The sequence below is a fragment of the Giraffa tippelskirchi genome, chromosome 5, assembly GCF_054371585.1.
Source record: "Giraffa tippelskirchi isolate mGirTip1 chromosome 5, T2T-mGirTip1v1.2.pri, whole genome shotgun sequence".
In the NCBI taxonomy this organism is placed as follows: Eukaryota; Metazoa; Chordata; class Mammalia; order Artiodactyla; family Giraffidae; genus Giraffa; species Giraffa tippelskirchi.
Window position 1 is genome coordinate 31,976,266 of NC_137279.1, and position 19,062 is coordinate 31,995,327.

The 19,062-nt window shown below is 53.3% G+C and overlaps 1 protein-coding gene across 5 annotated transcripts in view; it reads right to left on the reverse strand.

The window, feature by feature from the left end:
* Positions 1-4,010: 4,010 nt before the first annotated feature.
* Positions 4,011-19,062, reverse strand: part of NPHP4 (nephrocystin 4) — a 133,262-nt gene continuing 118,210 nt past the window's right edge. For 3 of the 5 annotated variants that reach the window (XM_081490312.1, XM_081490311.1, XM_081490310.1), the window contains 10 exons: positions 15,193-15,419; positions 14,811-14,997; positions 13,904-13,987; positions 8,663-8,819; positions 8,086-8,171; positions 7,451-7,536; positions 6,289-6,460; positions 5,547-5,726; positions 5,146-5,289; positions 4,011-4,563 (listed from right to left, as the gene is read on the reverse strand). In XM_081490312.1, the coding sequence (XP_081346438.1) occupies positions 4,423-4,563; positions 5,146-5,289; positions 5,547-5,726; positions 6,289-6,460; positions 7,451-7,536; positions 8,086-8,171; positions 8,663-8,819; positions 13,904-13,987; positions 14,811-14,997; positions 15,193-15,419 (1,464 nt within the window). In that variant the 3' untranslated portion in view covers positions 4,011-4,422. The remainder of the gene's footprint in view (positions 4,564-5,145; positions 5,290-5,546; positions 5,727-6,288; positions 6,461-7,450; positions 7,537-8,085; positions 8,172-8,662; positions 8,820-13,903; positions 13,988-14,810; positions 14,998-15,192; positions 15,420-19,062) is intronic. The other 2 variants (XR_014053643.1, XR_014053642.1) reach the window with 1 other exon arrangement.

Below are 19,062 nucleotides of genomic sequence, written 5' to 3' on the forward strand. Positions count from 1 at the left end.
AAGACACCTGGGGCTGCCATCACAAATGGCCACAAACTTGGTGGCTTTATACAACACAAGTATATCTTCCCACAGCTCTGGGGGCAGAAGTCCAAACTCCAGGTGTGGACGGGCTGGTTCCTTCTGGCAGCTCTAAGGAAGAAGGGGTCCACAGCTCCTTTCCTAGGTCCTGGTGACTCCAGGAATCCTTGGTGGTCCTGGGCCATCATCACTCTGATCTCTGCCTCCACCATCTCATGACCTTCTCTGTGTGTCCTTTTCTGTCTCCTATAAGGACACTCACTGGATTTAGGGACCACCCAAACCCAGTATGGGCTTCCCTGGTGGCTCAGATGGTAAAGAACCTACCTGCAATGTGGCAAACCTAGGTTTGATCTCTGGATCAGGAAGATCCTCTGGAGAAGGAAATAGCAACCCACTCCAGTATTCTTGCCTGGAGGATCCCATGGATAGAGGCACCTGGCGGGCTATAGTCCATGGGGTCCCAAAGAATCAGACAGGACTGCGTGACTACACACACTAATAAAATATGACTCCATCTCAGTCCTTACTTTAAAGGCATCTGCAAAGACCCTGTTCCCAAATAAGGTCACCTTTTGAGGTTCTGGGTGGACATGAATTTTGTAGGGACACTATTCACCTCACTGCAGGTGGGGTGACTTCCTCACATCACTCTGTAACTTGCACTTGACTTTCAGGTCCTCCCTAACAGCCTCAGAGGGGCGAGGAGTGGTGTGGTGACACAGGTGATGCACGGCTGGCTGTCCCCAGGTGGGCATCCGCTGACACAGAGAGCAGGTGCCTTTGTCTCTGCACAACCTCCCATGACAGCTCAGACCTGGCTCTGCTGTGGGATCAAGGGAGCCACGAGAGACCATGTGTCATTGCCAGCAGATGTGTCCTGATGACAAAGTTTCTACTGCATGTGGCATCCCACACCCTCCACAAGCAGGAAGGGCCTCTGAATTCACTCTGTCCCCCAGACTCAATGGCCGCATCCCACATGGGTCCAGGGAAACCCCACGGTGCTCAGGTCACAGGAGACACAGGCCCACTTGAATGACTTCCTGAAGCCACTGGCTGTTTCCCTCCATTCCCTCCTCTCCTGCTTATTTTTTGTAAAGGTCTCAGCACACATCCCTGAAAATAAAACTAAAACTGCTGCAACCTAGATCGTCAGGGGTCAGAGTTGCACGCACCCCAACCCTCTCCACCGGGAGGAAAAAAGGTTGATGAGGAAACAGAATGGTTGTTTTCCCCAACCTCATCAAACCTGAGGCAACAATTTTAAAAGGCACCTTAATTTATTTCTAAACAGAGACAAACATAGCATTAAATCATTATCAAATGTGAGCAAAGCAAAACCGCTAATCTGGCTTTTATTTGACTCCATTTAGTTAAAAGTAGCTTTCTGCCAGGGTAGGAGGAGGACGGGCAGGAGAGAAGAAATAAAATAATACTACTAAAAAATGCCCTTGATGGAAATGATAAGGTTCCCTTTGAAAGATGGTGCGTCTCTGTGCGTGGGGAGAAGGCAGCAGCTCCCCACCCTTCAGAGATCCGGCGAGGCGGCTGGGCCCGGCTTTCTTACGTAAATCACCCACCACCGTGCTGCCAGCAGTGCCAGCTGGCCCTAGGACTGACTACTAGGAAGACAAAAGCCAGACAGAAACACTAGTCCGCATCTCAGGAGTCAGTGCGGAACACCTGGAGTTCCTAGAGGAAGGAAGAAGGCCCGTCTTTTGCAACCCAGAGTGCACAGTGAACTTGACTTGGGGTTTGGGACCCAGCAGCAGAGCCCCGAGATGGCAGATCACAGCCATGGGTCTTATTTGTCGTTGAAAATTTATCACAAAAGAAATCTTGGTTCTTTGTGAGAAAAAGGAAAAAAGAAAGACAGAAACAGAAGAAGAAAACGCTCAGAATGGCGTAAAGTTTTCTTTTTTCATTTTTTTAAATTTTGACTCTGGTGGGTCTTTGTTACTGTGCTAGGGCTTTCTCCAGTTTTGGCAAGCAGGGGCCACTCTCTTGTTGAGGAGCATGGGCTCTAGAGGACACAAGCTCAGTGGTTGTGGTACACTGCCTTAGTCGCCCTGAAGCGTCTGGGATCTTGGACCAGGGATTGAACCCGTGTCCCCTGCATTGGCAAACGAATTCTTAACCACTGGATCACCAAGGAAGTCCTGGTGTAAATTCTTGACAAGCTCAAGCCCCACCTTGTGCCCGATCCTCACTCCCCGGAGGGGCTTCAAAACCTCACCTGTGCCCAAGAGAGGGCTTTGTGTGCCAGAGTGACCAAAGACCACAGTCCCCAGGGGAGGAGGTTTGGAGGAGGGCATGGGAAGAAAGGCAGAGGAAAGCTCCTCAGGTGGGTAGAGAACCTGCTTTTCAGACTTAAAAAAGCGTGGACCACCTTCCCACCCAGCTGAGCCCAGCTTCACCGGCCCCAGCCCCCATGGCACCGAGGCCATGGTCACTGGAAGGAGGGTCACTAATACGGCCCCCAGTTCTGGTCCTGAGGCAGAGTGGCTGTCCTCCCCAGCCCCATCACCCGTTATCAGCCAAGATCAGCTCACCCCACGAGTCTGAGATCCTCCTGGCCCTCGCACCTCTGCTGGCTTCCTTCTCACCCACCCTCCTCTGAGTCAACTCCTTTCTAAAATCTACCCCCTCCCTGCCCTTCTCCTGCTTTTCCTCTGACGGACTTTATCACCGCCTGATCACCAATGCTGTAGCTAGCGGTGTCTGAGCACCACCAGGAGGTAAGCGCCTGACCCGCGGCAGGGACAGGGGTCATCTCAGGGCACCACAGTGTCCCGACTCCTGCATGAGCCGGCTGGGAGGAGTGCCCGCAATCCAGGTCAGACGGATGAATGAATGAAATAACGAGGGAGTGATGATAGACAACCAGCAGACCTGGCTGATGGCCTCTCTCCTGCCAAGGTCCCTTGCTGCTTCCTCGAGTGCTCAACCTCCCCTGGCTCCTGCAAACCTGTAGCCCGTGGGCCCCTTGGGCACACCAGGGAGGGGTGCCTTCTCCCCCACTTCCAGTCAGGGCGGGACTGCCACCAGTCCCTCTACACGGCTTGCTGGGACAGCGGCCTGAGCTACACAAGGGCCTGTAGGGCTCCCTTTCCAGTCTCTGTTTTATAGACTAAAAGTGAGGTAAGGAAGCAGCTGGCCCATCATTTTGCATGGACGGAATGAGCTCCTGGAGGATCTGCCTCTAGGAAAAGAGCAGCCCCTTGACTTTCCAGTTCTTAGAAGCATCTGGAAATGGGAGGAGATGAAACTGAAGGATCCTATGCCCACCTCCATCCCCCCACGGTGCACCCCCTTCCCACTTCCTCCTCCTCCAGGTCCTTGGCCCCCAGGACAGAAAGCAACTAGGCTCCAGACCACCTTCCTCCCTGAAACGCACTCCTCGCCAGGGCCTGGTCCCTGGTGATGAGGCCTGGGCCTGGACTGGCCTGTGTGGACGAGCCGAGATCCCACTGTGCGTGCAGCCGGCATGCAAGACGCAGAGGCTGCCCTTGAAAAGACAGCTTGGAGAATCTAAACAACAGCCAGGGACACCCTTTGCTGGGTTCTCACATTGTAAACTCAGTTCTCTTGTCCACACAAGCACTGGGATGGGGGTGGGCAGAATAATTCCACCAACCCAGGCTGACCTGATCCCTGGAAGACATGACTCGGTGACATCATGTGGTCAAAAGGATGGAGGTTAAGGATCTTGAGATAGAAATGTTGTCCTGGACTCTCCAGGTTAAGTCCAGGGTCATCACAGGGCCTCACGGGGAGGCAGGGGGACCAGAATCAGAGCAAGGGCAGAGGTCAGCGCTGCCCTCCCCTCAGGTCAGGGCCAAGCAGACTCTCCCAGAGGCCACAAGCCATGGGCCACCTGACTGACCTTGGGCACGTCAACCTACAGGGAAAACCAAGCTTACTCTGTGGACAGAAAACCTCTGACGAAGGTGAAAACAGCAGAAAACACAAAGACTGCCAAAAGAAAAAATGTGTAAAAGTTTAGTATTTTTGTAGTTTTTTTAAAAGATGTGAAATAATACCAGTATAAAAAAATTTTACATACCAAACAATATAGTGTTTGTATAAAACTCAGTAAAAAAGCATAATTCTATCATTTAAAATAATTCATAAAATACATTTTGCTGAGAGCAAATCCTAACATCATAGACAGTGACGATTCCTGTGTGCCACAGAGAGAAACCACCCTGAGTTCACCCAGGCGCTCACGTCTCCCACGGGACTGCTATGCAGTCGATACTGGCAGCAGCCTAACGGGACGGGACAGGACCATCACACACGGTCAGGGTGCGGGGACCCCCCGACCCTTGGCAGAGTTCACAGAGCAGAGTCCTAGGACAGGAGCAGCCTCTGAGAGCAACGGGACAGCCCCCTTCTCTACTGGTAGATGACCTTCACGCAAAAGGTCTCCTCGTTTTTGTCTTCGTGGTCGTTGATATAAATCAGGATCTCCTCCTCCCCGGCTCTCTGACGCGATGCAAACCGCAGGCCGATGGTGTAGGTCTCGCCTCCCCCGACCTGGAAAGAAACGTCACCATACTCGTGCCCACCCCACCGGCTCCACAGGCAAACACACACACACACACACACACCAGGCTAGCAGCTTCCACAGAGGCAAACACACACACACACACACACACACACACCAGGCTAGCAGCTTCCACAGAGGCAAACACACACACACACACACACACCCCACCCCCAGGCTGGCAGGCTTCAGAAAACACACGTACGTTCAGAATCCAATCTCCCGTGTTATTGTCAAGCCCTCCCCCCGACAGCTGCTCTTCCCAAGTCCCTGGGAGACACATCACTAAGCCCCCTTCCCTGACTGACAGACTCTGACCCACTCTGAACCGCTGCTCACTTTCCCTAATATAGCCACGGTAGATCAAGGCCTCATTTGCCAGACAATCTGGATGAAACTGCTGTGAAATTGCCAGGGAGGTGGGGGCCTAAGTGTGGGGTCAGAGGCCCAGGCAGAGTTCAGCAGGAGTGCCCCTGGGGGCTGCAGGCATCTCACTGGAGCGCAGACAGTTTCCCCCAGGACTTGCTGGTGCCCCCCGACCCTGCAGGGTCCTGCCCCCGAGCAGCCCGCACCTGGAAGGCGTCCTCCTTGAACTGGAGCAGGTGGGGGTGGTCACTGTGCAGGCGGTAGGCCCTCCGCGAGGGGTAGGGGTTGGTGTAGGTGATGCGCTTGTTGGCGCCTCTCCCGCCCCCTGCGGGCAGCTTGATCTCGAAGGCCTGAGGGGAGGACAGGAGTTGGCCCCTGGCTGCTTCTCCGGTGGCTTCCCAAGCCTGCCCTGCTCTCGGGGCTCTAGACGCTGGATGGCTCCATGAATACAGCAGACAAGCCCCCCGAGGTCCTGGCTGAGGAGGCTCACGGTTCAGAAGCCAACACCCCCCAGACCCCCAGCCACTGGGCAGGCCATGTCAGGGGACCAGGTGACAATCAGGGGGCACCCCACCCCAGCCGCGTGGCCCCACATCCCACATCAGACCTTGGAGATGAGAGGCGGCCGGCAGGAGAGACACAGGAGCCACGAGGCCACCAGCTGGTGGGCGTCCACGTCGACCAGGTGGAGGTGCGCAAAGCGGCTGCCCGGCCTGTGGGGCCTGACGCTCACATGCAAGTCCTGCACCCCATGAGGGGGCAGCACGAACACACCTCTGGGGTCTGTCTTCCGGGGGACAGGGGAGGAGGGGTTCAGGAAGTGAGGCCTTCATCCCCGGCAGCCCAATGGCTCAGGGGTGACCACCTGCGCTGGGCAGGAAGCCCTCCGGTCTGCATGAAGTCAACCAGCGGGGCACAGTCCGTGACCCCATCTGTGGGGATGAGTCCCCTCCCCTGCAGCAGGAACCCCTAAGTGCTGGAGCGGCCTTGGCAGAGAAGAGCCGGCCTTGGGCAAGACATCTGTGTCACCCTGTCATCGAGATGTACAATAGCAGCCACGCTGACTCCAGAGTCACCGTTAATTCCTCCCGTGATATACAATATATATTCCCATAAATATGGTAATATATACTCCCAGCAATTCTACAAGTTGGCCCTGGGGGTCTGTAAATATGTCAGTCATCCCACGAAGGCACATCTGACAAAGGCAATGTGAACTAAGGCTCCACTGAACTTCAGGAAACCCCCCTGGGCTGCAGCACCATTCCCGTGCCCTCCCCGGGTGGGCAAGGATGGGAGGGTCCAGGAGACCTCCTAGAGACCCAACAGCCCCCACCCAAAAGCCATACCATCAGCTCCTGGGGGTGTGAACTGAAAGCCTGCACTCTCCTAACTGTCTGCATCCCCCGGAGGACGAGGGCCAGGCGAGTCCTCTGGCCAGTGACACAGGAGATGTCCACTCGCTGCAGCGAGTGCAGGTAGACCTGCCAGGTCTGGACAGGTGTTGCCAACCAGCGGTCTCTGTGGGCAGAAGCCATTCACGGTCAGCAAGGACAGTACACTGACTATGGGAGGGGAGCCCCAGGAGGCTGAGAAGGAGGCCAAGAGGGCAGGTGGGGCCCAGGTGCTGTCACCCCCACGGCCTCCTTACATCCAAGGCCGAGGCTCTCAGGCAGGGCTGTGGCCTCTATGTGGCCTTGACCCTGAACAGAGACCCCAAATGTGTGGCAATGTGGGCTTCTGCACACGTGCATCTGGGTTAGCAGAATCCCAAACCAGGCCTAGAGCAAAGCCCATGGACAGCATGGCCTGGACAAGGATGTGGGCTTGGAGGTCACATGGGCCTGGCCCAGGCTCTGCACTAGCCGTCTGGTGCCAGAGACACTGACTCTTGGTGGTAAATGGGGCTCAAGGACGCCTGCCCACAGGCCGTCATGAGGACAACACTCTTTAGCCACCATGTGGCACCTGCAAATCAAGCGCTGACCCTCGGCTGGGGCGGGCACTCAATGAAGGTGACACCCCCCCCACCCTCCCCGTACCAGATGGGCTGCAGCAAACCCTTCAGCTTGCCTGTACTGGTTTAAAGGCTCTCAAGGCCTGGGAGATACGACTCACAGGGAGAAGGAAAGGGATTGGGGTCATTTCACTGGGTCCTCAGGCATCACAGGAAATGACACCTCCTTCTACCTTCCTGGGGGGCAGGGTGGGCAGGACCACAGCCTGCATCCCTCAGACTCGGGAGGGGCCACAGGGACAAGGCTGCCTGGCCATCCCAGCACGTGCTGCAGCAGAAGTGGCCTCCTGCCTGGGTCTGAAGCGTCCCACCAGCTGGTAATGCCAGCTGAGCAGAAGCTCCTTGCAAGACCCCAGCCGGTCTCAGCTCATGTGGCCAAACGCATGACAGCCTCCTCATCACAAGTGTAGAAGCTACAGGGCTGGCCACTTCCAAAGCCACCTCACCACCCACTCCCACCCTCCCCCCCACACCACCAGGGCCCACACGCTCACACGTAGATGGTGACAAAGAAGTCCTTGACCTCCGGGCTGGGGCCACTGGCCACCTTCAGGAACACGTCACGGGGCTCCCCAGGGCCCTGTCAACAGGGAGGCACATCACAGCAACACTGCCGCCTTGCGGCTCCGACCCCAGCCCCCCAAGTCCCCAGGAACCAAATGCAGGTGTGAACCAGGCCCCCTCCCCTAACACGTTTTTAATTTTCTGTACTCGTCAGAATTCACTATTTTTGTCACTGCAAAAGAGAAAAATCCTTAACTTCTGGATTTCATATTGAGTTTAATAATTATATTCTGCAGGAGATTTTATCCCATTTCCTAACCAGTCATAACATAATTATGGCCGTTATCCTTGCACAATGGCAATTAATAGGCGCCTTAATTACCACTCACTTTATTCCGTTTGCCTCATGCATTTTTTTTTAATTTAAATTCAGATAATCAAGGAACTGATCTGCTAGCAGGAAAAATGAAAACTCATTCATAAAACTCTCATGAGGATGTCAAAATAGCCCTTTAGCAGCTTAGAAACAAACCACTTCAGTGAAAATCTCAAATGAAGAGGCTACAGGACACCCAGGATGCAGACGGTAGGCAGGGCCTGGCGGGGACAGGGCTACAGAACTTACCAGATTCTGTGTCTCACAAATGATGTTCGGGTCACTACATCGAACGTGGAGCGGGGGGTCCTCACTGGACGTCCCTACAGGGGCACCTGGAGGGGGGAATATGAAAGCAAATGTCTTTTCCCAAAAGCCAAGACCACCATAGGTGCTTAACGAAACCCGCTGGGGGACACAGCCGTGTGCGTGGACACTAGCACTTCTTTCTCACCCAAGGGAGTAACCAAAGGAAGTGGGGGGGTACCATGGAGCCAGGGGCCAGATACAAAGGCTCAGTTCTGTTCTAAAGGCACCAGGGAGAACCAAATCAGCAGGTGAATCCCCAGGCCCAACATGGAGGGCAGCACAGAGCCTGACACCCGAGGCCGGCAATCTTCCCAGGGCTGTGGATTTCAGGATGGAATCCAAGGGCCATGGGCACCCTGCCACCAAAGAGCACGTGGGAAGGTCACCATGTCAAATGGTCAAGCAGGAGGCTACACTGGGCTGTTCAAGAGCATCCCCAGTTGATGGAAGAAGACTACTTGTCACCCTTGGGGAGAAGCATTTTCCACCTGCTGAAGCTGGGGAGAGTGGGACCTGCCTGGAAGCGTGTGCCAGGGTGGCAGGCGGATGGCCTTCTTCAGGAAGGTGAGCTCCGGGTGGTAGAAGCGGAAGACCTGGTCCACCACGTGGGGCTGCAGCTCCACCGTCAGGCAGAGCACAGCCAGGGGCTTGCCGTTGCCCGCGCGGAATAGGACCTGCCGCAGAGAGCGGGCAGTGCAGGGTCAGGAGCTGCACACGGGGTCGCGGGCAGCTGCGTGCACAGCACCTCCCTGGACGGACAGGGTGGGGGTCCCCACAGGGTCTGCTCACCCCCAGGAGGTGGGAAGGGCAGGCAGAGTCAGGGTCTGCAGTCGCGGGTGCCCACCCAAGGGGACAGGCCCAGCACAGGTTCCACACACGTGGACCACACACGGCTGCCACTCCTGCCACTTCCTGGAGGGAAGGAGGTGCTCAGAAGGCCAGCGAGAAAGGTCTGCAGCCGTAAGTCCCCCTCCAACACGCCCGCTGCCTGCATGCGCTGGGAAGTCATTCTAGAAGATCTAGACACTAACCCCACCAGTTCCTCATGGGCAGGAGCAAAGCATGTCCCCCAGATGGTAAAAGGGAGCTGTGCCTAAACCCAAATGGCTACAAATACAAACTTTCTTTTTAAACAAACAAGAAAAAGTTATTCACTAAAAATAAATATGTGTCCAAGAGAGGTTCTAACTGGGGAGATGATGGAGCCAGTGTCTTTATTCCCAGACTCAGCCGGCCCAGCGAGATCTCAAAGACCAGGATGGAGAGCGGCACGCAGTCAACCCCAAAGCTGGACAACCTTCCCACATTGACACAAAGCTCAGGCCTCCAGACAGACCTTCCATTTTGTGAAATCTTTAAGATGTGTAACTGGACACATTATAACTGGACACCCATGAGGCCCCATGGGCGTGAACAGGCACAAGGTCCACACTGCTCACCCTTTGGGCCCCCAGCACACGGCTGCCCTCTCCAGGGAGCCCTTCCTGAACTCATGGTCACTATCCCCTGTTTGTCTTCACCGCTCCCTCCAGGTCTTTAAGTGACTCCGTGTTGGCTCCACCTTTTTGGAGGGTCACCTGAAAGTCACTGCCCCATGCATCTGTCCCCAAGTCTGTTTCCATGCCTTGTGTGTGCTAACCTGGTCTCATGATCCACTGGGAGGGGAGCCCCGGCACTGCACCCATATTCCTGGCAGTTGCGCCCTGACACTGCTGCTAGAATTTCACTGCTACAATGGGACTTTTAGCTCTACAATGACCAACTGTTTATTTAGAGCAAGGACCTGTTCAGATGGATCAGGAGCAATGGCACCCCAGTCATACTGAGCACACTCAGCACCAGACCTTAGTTTCTAAACACCATTCTCCACTAACAGGAACCTTAGATAACTGGCTGATCCAGACACGGAGCAGAAAGTGTAAGACAACCCTGGACGGAACCTCTCATATGCCAGGCACTAAGGGAGAGATCCAACAATGGCAGGGACCTGTCAAAAGGACACAGGGGCCAGCTCAAAGCAGAAGCCCCTGGTGGAGGAGCAGTAAGACAGAGAAAGACAGCGACAAATGACAACCCACTGAACGAAACAAGAATTCATGCTCCAAAATGGTGACAAATAAATTACAGGAATGAATGGAGGGAGGCAAAGCTCCGCCTCACTTAAAATGTAGAAGGGATGATGGAATCTGAAAGTCACCGATAGCCAACCAACATGCAAGAATCATCAGTGAAGAATTATTTTAAAAAGAATGTCTTTATGTGTAAAACTGAGTCACTCTGCTGTACAGCAGAGATTGGCACAATACTGTAAGTCAAGTATACTTCAATTAAAAAAAAAGAATCAGTGGATATAAAAACTAGCAGTGGAAGTTGCATGAGGAGCAAGATACTGACATAGTCTATCTCCTGAAAAAACTCAGCTATTGACATAGTTTGAGTATCTCCTGACAAAACACTATAGTTCTAATTATCAACTATAAAATACTTGTGAATTAATTTTACATTGAAGGACCCTGGCAGACACCATCTTAACCAAGTAAGAGACTTAAATTAACATCACTGGGAATAGAACAAATCAACATTGTGTCCCTCCTGATCAGAGGCTCTGAGAAGAACACAGCAGACCATCTGTGCTCGTTTAGCCCTGATTGCACAGCCTGAACCCACCAACTCAAGAATACCAGACAAACCAGGCTGAGGGGCAGGTGGCAGAACTGGCCTTTGTGCGTCCAAAGTACTGAGGCTGTGGAAGGGGAGGAAAACTGGGTGGGACCACCCAATACACCATGGGACCCCAGGTGGGTGAGGGGTCCAGAGTTGGGATATTTGGTAAAATGCAAACGGTGTCTATGATGAAATTGTATCAGTGTCAATTTTCTGATTTTCCAAGGCTGAGCACTGAAGAATTGATGCTTTCGAATTGTGATGTAGAGAAGACCCTTGAGACATCCTTGGACAACAAGGAGATCAAACCAGTCAATCCAAAGGAAATCAATCCCGAATATTCACTGGAAGGACTGATGCTGAAGCTAAAGCTCCAATACTTTGGTCACCTGATTCGAAAATACTTTGATCACTGGAAAAGACCGTGATACTGGGAAAGACTGAAGGCAAAAGGAGAAAGGGGCATCAGAGTATGAGATGATTAGACAGCATCACCCACTCAATGGACACAAGTTTGAGCAAACTCCAGGAGATAATGAAGGACAAAGGAGCCTGGCATGCTGCAGTGCGTGGGGTTGCAAAGAGTCGGACAGAGCTTAGCGACTGAACGACAACTGTGGTTGTGGAGTAGAGTGTCCTTATTTTCAGGACATACGAGTTCTAAGTTTCAAGGAGTAACCAGGCATTTTGCCCATAACTTATTCTCAAAGTGCTCAGAAAAAAAAAAAAGTACATGGATAAATATAGACGCAAAATGATAAGGTGAAGGTAAAATGTCAACAACTAGGAATCTGAGTAAGTACTACATGGTGATTCTTTGCACCATTCTTATAACTGTTCTCTAAGTTTGAGATTATTTCAAAATAAAAAAAGTTTTTTTTCAAAAAAAAGGCACAAAAATAAATAAATTTTTTTTAAAAAAGGCACAGGAGCTAACTTGAAAGGGAGGGCCATGGCCAGAGAGAGGACAGTTTAATGGCCACTGCCTGCTACACAGCAAATATAAAACCATGAGTTCATAATGAGACTCCCCTAAAACTGACCATCTTTGAAAGTTCCTAGGGCACAAGTCATTATTTTAAAAACTGATAAGTAAAAGGAAAGAATCCAACATTTACCCCAACCTTCTGGTGTAAGATATATTTCAGGGTAACCAAACTGCTGACGGGGGAAGCTCTTATTTATAGAAGAATCACAAGCAGTAAGTATAGGAACAATGAGCAAAGTGGAGTTTCACCATTTTCCACGCTGATAGAATAATGGGTGTGGACAGTGGGCCTTTAGTGGACACATTAGCCACCAGGAACAGCCAGCCGCCTCGGCCTCTGAACGTGAGGCCACAGTCAGCCCACAGAGGCCAGCCCATGGTGGCCGGCCCCCGCCCAGTGACTGCAGGGACAGAGCACCGAGGACAGTGGGCCCCGGCTTCCACAGGCCAACCGTAAAAGGATGAGCGAGCACGGACTGGACATCGGGCCATCCTGAGGATCTGCTGCTCATTTGGGGGCAGTGATGATGGCACAAAGCCAGGTTAAAAAATTAGTCCTTATCAGTTTAGAGATACATATGGAAGTAATTATGAGTAAACTCATAAGGTGTCTGGAATTTGTTTTAAAACTCCAAATTCACGTAAGGAAAAATTAGCCTCTCAGATTTCATTTATAGCCCTAAGAAGTTGACATATTCCTTAGACAAAGGCAAAGCTGTGGCTCCACATTTAAATAAAATACAGCAAATTTTCCAGTGATGGGCCATAGGCACAGGACTGCCCCTCCCCCAACAGGGAGACTCAGGGATGCAAGGCTACCTAGGTTCTCAGTCTTGGAAATCTGTTCTTGGGGCAAGGGGTGGGGCAAAAGTATGTTCTTGTTTCTGCTTTCATTTACTTTCAAAAGGCTTTTTTTTTTTGAAGTCACTCAGTCATGTCCAACTCTTTGTGACTCCATGGACTATATAGTCCATGGAATTCTCCAGGCCAGAATACTGGAGTGGGTAGCCTTTCCCTTCTCCAGGGGATCTTCCCAACCCAGGGATCAAACCAAGGTCTCCCACATTGCAGGCAGCTTCTTTACCAGCTGAGTCACAAGGGAAGCCCAAGAATACTGGAGTGGGTAGCCTATCCCTTCTCCGGGGGATCTTCCTGAGCCAGGAATCAAACCAGGGTCTCCTGCATTGCAGGTGGATTCTTTACCAACTGAACTATCAGGGAAGCCCACCAAAAGGGTCTGGAGAAATCCATGGACTGTACAGTCCATGGGGCTGCAAAGAGTCGTACACAACTGAGTGACTTTCCAAAGGCATTAGTCTACCAAAAAAAAGAAAACAAAAACAAATTTCTATAAAACAAAAGTTTCCTAGATAACTAATAAGTCCTATTGTATAGCACAGGGAGCTCAATACTCTATAATGACCTATATGGGAAAAGAATATAAAAAGAGTGGATATTTGTAGATATCGAACTAATCACTTTGCTGTCCACCTGAAACTAACACAACATTGTAAATCAACTGTACTCCAATAAAATTAAAAAAGAGCACAACGGTGTCCCAGGCTCCCCTAAGGACATCCTATATCGGCAGGCGGGAGATTAAGAAGTGCACCCTGCAAAAAGCCACCCCTAGAGATGCTAATGGGTGAGTCCTACTTGCCAGAAGTAACACACGGACACACACACACCACCTTGATTCTACACAACACAGGATGCTCTGTCAGGGTCAGAAGGCCCGTCTGACCCTGAGTGTGGGGGCTGTGCGATGCCAGCTACGGTGAACACTGTGGGGGCGGGGTGCTGGCTTCCCACTAAGCAAGTCTCCAGGGAGGTGTTTCCATGCTAGACATCTGCCCAGAGGCCATACCAGCATCCGGCTGAAGCTGCCACTGCCCGGTTAGGACACGTAATGTCCACTTACATGGGCCCTGCCTCATCCCCACCCTAGATCTCTCCCCTCCAGGAGGTGCAGAGAAGGGCACAGGGGCCTGGGAAACAAACCACAGAATCCATGACACCCTTCACCCTCCACTCAAAGGACCCCTGGCCAGCACTGCCAGACCTCAGACCATTCGGACGGGAGGCCTACTGTCCTCTGCCCCTTACCTTGGCGTGTTTGGTGGGCATCGTGCTGGACTTACGGGGTGACCCGGCATCCATGTCCTTCTCTGATCTCAGCTCAGCAGAGGCCTGCGAGGAACCGTGAGCCCCCGGGGTCATGACATGGAGACCCAGGGTGACAGGTACTTCTTCCCACCTATAGGACCTTCTACCTGTAGGAACAGCTGCTACCCTGAGTCCAAGACCCCAGGGGCCCCTTTACTTTCACAGTGACCCCACCCCTGGCAGCTGCTGTTACTAACCAACCCCCACGGCCCAAAGAGGAAGCGGGGCATGCTGAGAGCTGTAAGGGGGATCAGAGCCCATAACCCAGCTCCGCTCAAAGCCAGAAGCCTGACACCTTCACTACAGTTCGGACAACCTCATGCCCCAAAAGTGCATCCAAAGAGCCTGCACTGAAAACTGTGAGCCCCTCATGCCCATCTCAGTGGTGAGCACTGCCTTGCAGAGCTGACCTCACAGGGTCAGGATGGAACACGCACGCCGTATCTGCCCCATCACAGCATGCGCTCTGCTCACACCCCGACAAGAAACCGCCAGGTGTCTGCAGTTCATGTCGGGGAGCAAGCAGCAGTGACTAGAGAGTAGAAAATCCTAGAAAGTTTCAACCCATTGTCTCCTCTGAGACTTAAGAAAGGCTCTTCTACCAAATTAGTAAAGAGGATGAAGAGGAGGCGGTCCAGCTTTCCTGAGTGCTAAGTGACCCGTCAGGGCTGCTGGATCTCAGCGCAGGTGCTGGGGGTTGGGGGGGGCGCGGGTGAGACAGTGACAGCCAAGGGCTAACTGTCTCCCACCACACAGGACGAGGCCCCCACCTCCCACATTACTTGGCAAGTGGGCTTCCCCGGGTGCCCAGCCAGACCCTTGGCACAAGAAGACTGGCTTTCCCCACCTGCTCCGAGGCCTGTGGGCCCACAGAGAAGGTCTGGAATTTGAAGGGGATGTGGGCGGTCTCCCGAGGGCGCAGGAAGAGTTGGGGGGCCAGGCTGCCCCGCAGATGGAACATGTCCTCCTCCAGCGGCGTGTGCAAGTCAGCCACGTCCTTGAAGTACCGCCACTCCTGACCGTCCAGGATGAGGCTGGGGGGAGGGGAGACGGCACTGGGCACAATGTCCTTCTGGTCAGTCCCAGCAGTGAGGGGATGGGTTGGTAGGGATAGATGCCCCCACCCACTCAGACCCGGTGGCCGGGACCCTCGAGGGCAAAACCAGCTCAGCTTTCGGTTGGAGCTGATGGTAAAGGCTGGGGGACTCACGGGGCGCCCACAATCCCACCTGAGCTCGGGGTTGTCTATCTCGATGGTCACCGTGTGCTGCACATTGTGGGGGTTCCTCAGGGCAAACTCGAAGAACTCGGCAGCGCCCAGCGTGGCGTGGATGGTGTGCTGTGTGGTGATGGCCGTGCTCAGCGCGCTGGCGATGCTCTCCGCCTTCATGCGCTCACGGTAGGCAGCAATGACCTGCAAGTCTCGAGCGTGCTGGGCATGGAGGCTCTGCTGGGCCTGCAGACACAGGGGCCAAGGGGGCCATGGTCCCAAGGGCTGTTTTCTGGCCACCTCCCCTTCTCCACTCCAAATGCCAGACTCCTTTGGAATCATCACCACTCCCTTCTTGGACTCAGGTGTCGGGTGGGACTTGCTGCCTCCAGCCCCAGGGGACAGAGAATGGGGCTCCCTGTCTGCAGCAACCCTGGTTCCCTCTGCCCGCAGATAATGTACCCGCAGGAGGTGGGGTCTGCCCACACGTCCCGAGACCACAGCCACCCACCTGGGCGCAGTGAGAAACTAAAAGCAGAAGTTGCCGATAAAAGAGGAGAGAACAGCCCCAAAACTAAGACATGTGACTGGCTCCCTGGCCAGGTCTGCAGCAGTGGCAGCAGGAATCCTGTCGGCAAGCAGAGTCACCAGGAGGGGCTGAAGCCAGGCCTGACTGACCGCCAGCTGGGTCAGGGTCCAGACCCAGGAACGCTGCCATGGCGGGTCTTGGCGTGGGTCCTTTGTCCACATCCTTCTTCAAATGCTTCATATTTCCATGGACTTGGCCACCCCAGGTATGTTACAGGCTGGAGGTGGGCTTATTTTTCTTAGGCACCTTGTAGTGAAGAGTGAGGCCCATTGGACCTCAAGCCCAGGACCTGGGGAGGCGCCATGTGCTGGGGAGGCTGCGAGGGCCTCCAAACACAGAGGAGGCCCAGACAGCTGAATGCCTTCAGACTCTGACACAGAAGGTAAGGACCAAATTTGACTTCTGACTTAAATTAGTTTGGATATTGACTTCCCTGTATCCAACACTCTAGCCTTTCCCCAGAAGGAGATTGAAGCTGAGCCTTGTTTCTCCTGGGGGATTTGAAAAGAGGAGGGCAGTAGTGTTGACACTTGAGACCTCCCTACATGGGCATTTTATGACCAGAGCTTCCCTATGGAATGGAACCTCTACCAGGCTGGGCTGGACATCACAGCCAGACCTAATTCAGGGTGAGAAACAAACAGAGCTGGGCTTTTCAACCTCGACTTGAGATAGAGGGCTATTCCAGCCTGTCTCCAAGTGGAGGGGACACAGCCTATACCGCCCACCAGTTAGAGGCCCCAGGACGAGGCCTCTGGGGGACAGGCCCCTTGAAGATGGGCACAGGGCTGGCCCATCTTCAGACTGACTGCCCAAGTGAACACAGCGATGGCCACTCCCTGGTTCACTGTAGGCCTTGTGGGTAAAGCCACAGAGACAATGTGGCCCAGTGCATAAGGTGCCCACACTGCTCCAGGCCAGGGGGAAGGGCTGGAAAGAAGGAGGGACCTGTCTGTGGGGTCTGGCACCACCTGCAGCTGCCTGGCACCACCCGGACTGTTAATCCAGCTCAGTCTCGTACACACACGAGCCAGTCCTCCGGTATAAGCTTTAAAACTAGTGAAGTGAAAAGTGAAAGTGTTAGTCACTCAGTCATGTCCGACTTTTTGCGACCCCATAGACTGTAGCCTGTCAGGGTCCTCTGTCCATGGGATTCTCCAGGCAAGAATACAGGAGTGGGTTGCCATTTCCTTCTCCAGAGGATCTTCCTGACCCAGGGATCAAACCTGGGTTCCCTACACTGCAGGCAGATTCTTTACCGTCTGAGTCACCAGGTATGCCAAGAGTCAACAGAGGTGAGGTCTTGGTCTCTTTCTGCCATAGTCCTGTCTTCTTTCTTTCTTTTTTTTAATAAATTTATTTATTTTAGTTGGGGGCTAATTACTTTACAATATTGTAGTGGTTTTTGCCATACCTTGACATGAATCAGCCATGGGTTTACATGTGTGTCTTATTTCTTAATTCAGAACCCACGTAGGCAAAGGTGATGACACGTATTGGACCCCTCAGACTCCCAGAGGCAGCAGTTGGTACTGCAGCCCCAAGACTGGTCCAGGTTGGGCATGCCACCCACCAGCACAGGGACACTAGTGAGCCACATGCTGGCATTTCTGGAAAGTAAAGCCCTCTCTTCCGTGGCATTTGGTGTGGTCTGATGACACGGAACGTGGGACTAGTGTCGGGGCAATCCTGAGGCCCCTGGGAGAGCAGGCAGTGACTGACAGCAGTCACTAGGGCAGCTGCTGACCTGGGCACTGGACACAGGGTAATCCGAGTGCCCTTCACATGGAAGCTGTGGCTGCCCCAGGGCCCACCAGAGGTTCTGACTCTGCACTCCTGGTCCCAGGCCAACCACCTCCCCCTAGAAGCCGGAGACCCTCAGCCTTGAGTCTGACCATCAGGGAAAGAAAGCTGTACCCCTAGCTGTCTCCTGACTGTCCTCTCATGACCCCCAGCTCCTGGGGTCCATGGAACCACACGGTTCCATGCGCTCATTATGCATGTGCAGGGTCAGCCAGGACACAGTGCCTGCCAACTCTTCCCGAGGACCCACTGATTTCACAGAACTTCCATCTCTGCTTCGAAGATGGGAATCTTTCCAGAAAGCTCTGGAAGGGAGAGAGACTACCGTATATTTGATAAATCAGGTTACTTTCACCTCAAAATTCTACAGGGCTATGAACCCAGGAAATCATCACAATTTAGCAGAAAATTTTCTTGTATTTGGAAATCCAATTACTTCCAAATTTACTGCTGCTAAACAGTAAATTTAAACAGTAAATTCAAAACAAGGGTTCTGAGCATGTTGATTTGCTCTATCAGAACATATCAAATAAGAGGAAACCAGCCAAATTAATCATAATAATGATGTTGGTAACAACAGCACTGGCAGTTGTCGGGCCGAGGACCTGCTGTGCGTGTGGCCAGCCACCCAGAGGCTGGGACCCCTGGCATCCCCCGCTAGCAGCTGATCAGCCCTCGGAGGCTGCACAGGGGGCAGTGGCCTGGGTGCCCTGTGGCCCGGAAGGAGGCCTGTCCCCAGCCCAGCCCCGGGTCGGCCTCCCCTCAAGGCATCCTCACAGCCATAGCTCTGCTCCACGGCAGCAAGACTCTGCTGCACTCGGCTCCCATGGTCCACTGGCTGCCTGGGCCCCACCGGGCCGAGTCCTCTCTCACATCCCCTCCTGCTGTGCTCCACACCCTTCCTTCCCCCACCAACCCAGGGCGGTTCCTTGCCCACCTGTGGGTACCGGGTGAGGGCCAGGCATAGCAACTCTGTTTGTGCCCACCAGGCCATGGGCACAGGCCTGGCTGGAGAAGGTTGCCATCTGTTCAGACACCCACCTGCCTCAATGTAGAGGCCTCTAGGGCCCCTGTGGGCTCCTCATCCCATAAACTCATAAGGTACAACCATTCTTTCCTCGTGTTTCTTAGCTGCAAAATACTACAGGGTCTTACTTAGATTTTTCGTCCAAAGTGGGAATTCTGATCATCACGGTTGCTCTGACACCTGTGATGACTCTGTTCCCCAAACTTGGGGAGCCCTCAGAATCCCTCTCAGAGCTGTTTTAAAAGTTTAGGCTCTAAGGACCCCACCCTGCACCAGCAATTAATTGGAGTGGAGCCCAGGAATTGGTTTTTATTCAAAGCATCTCCATAATTCTGGCTTGAAAACCTCCCCTGATGGCTGAGAAGTCGAGTCTCTCATGTTCTGTAACAAAGACGCAGAAGGGACAGGGTGGCTCCTGCATTGTTCCAGAGAACCCGCCTGCTCCTGCTGGGGGACCCGGGATCCAGACT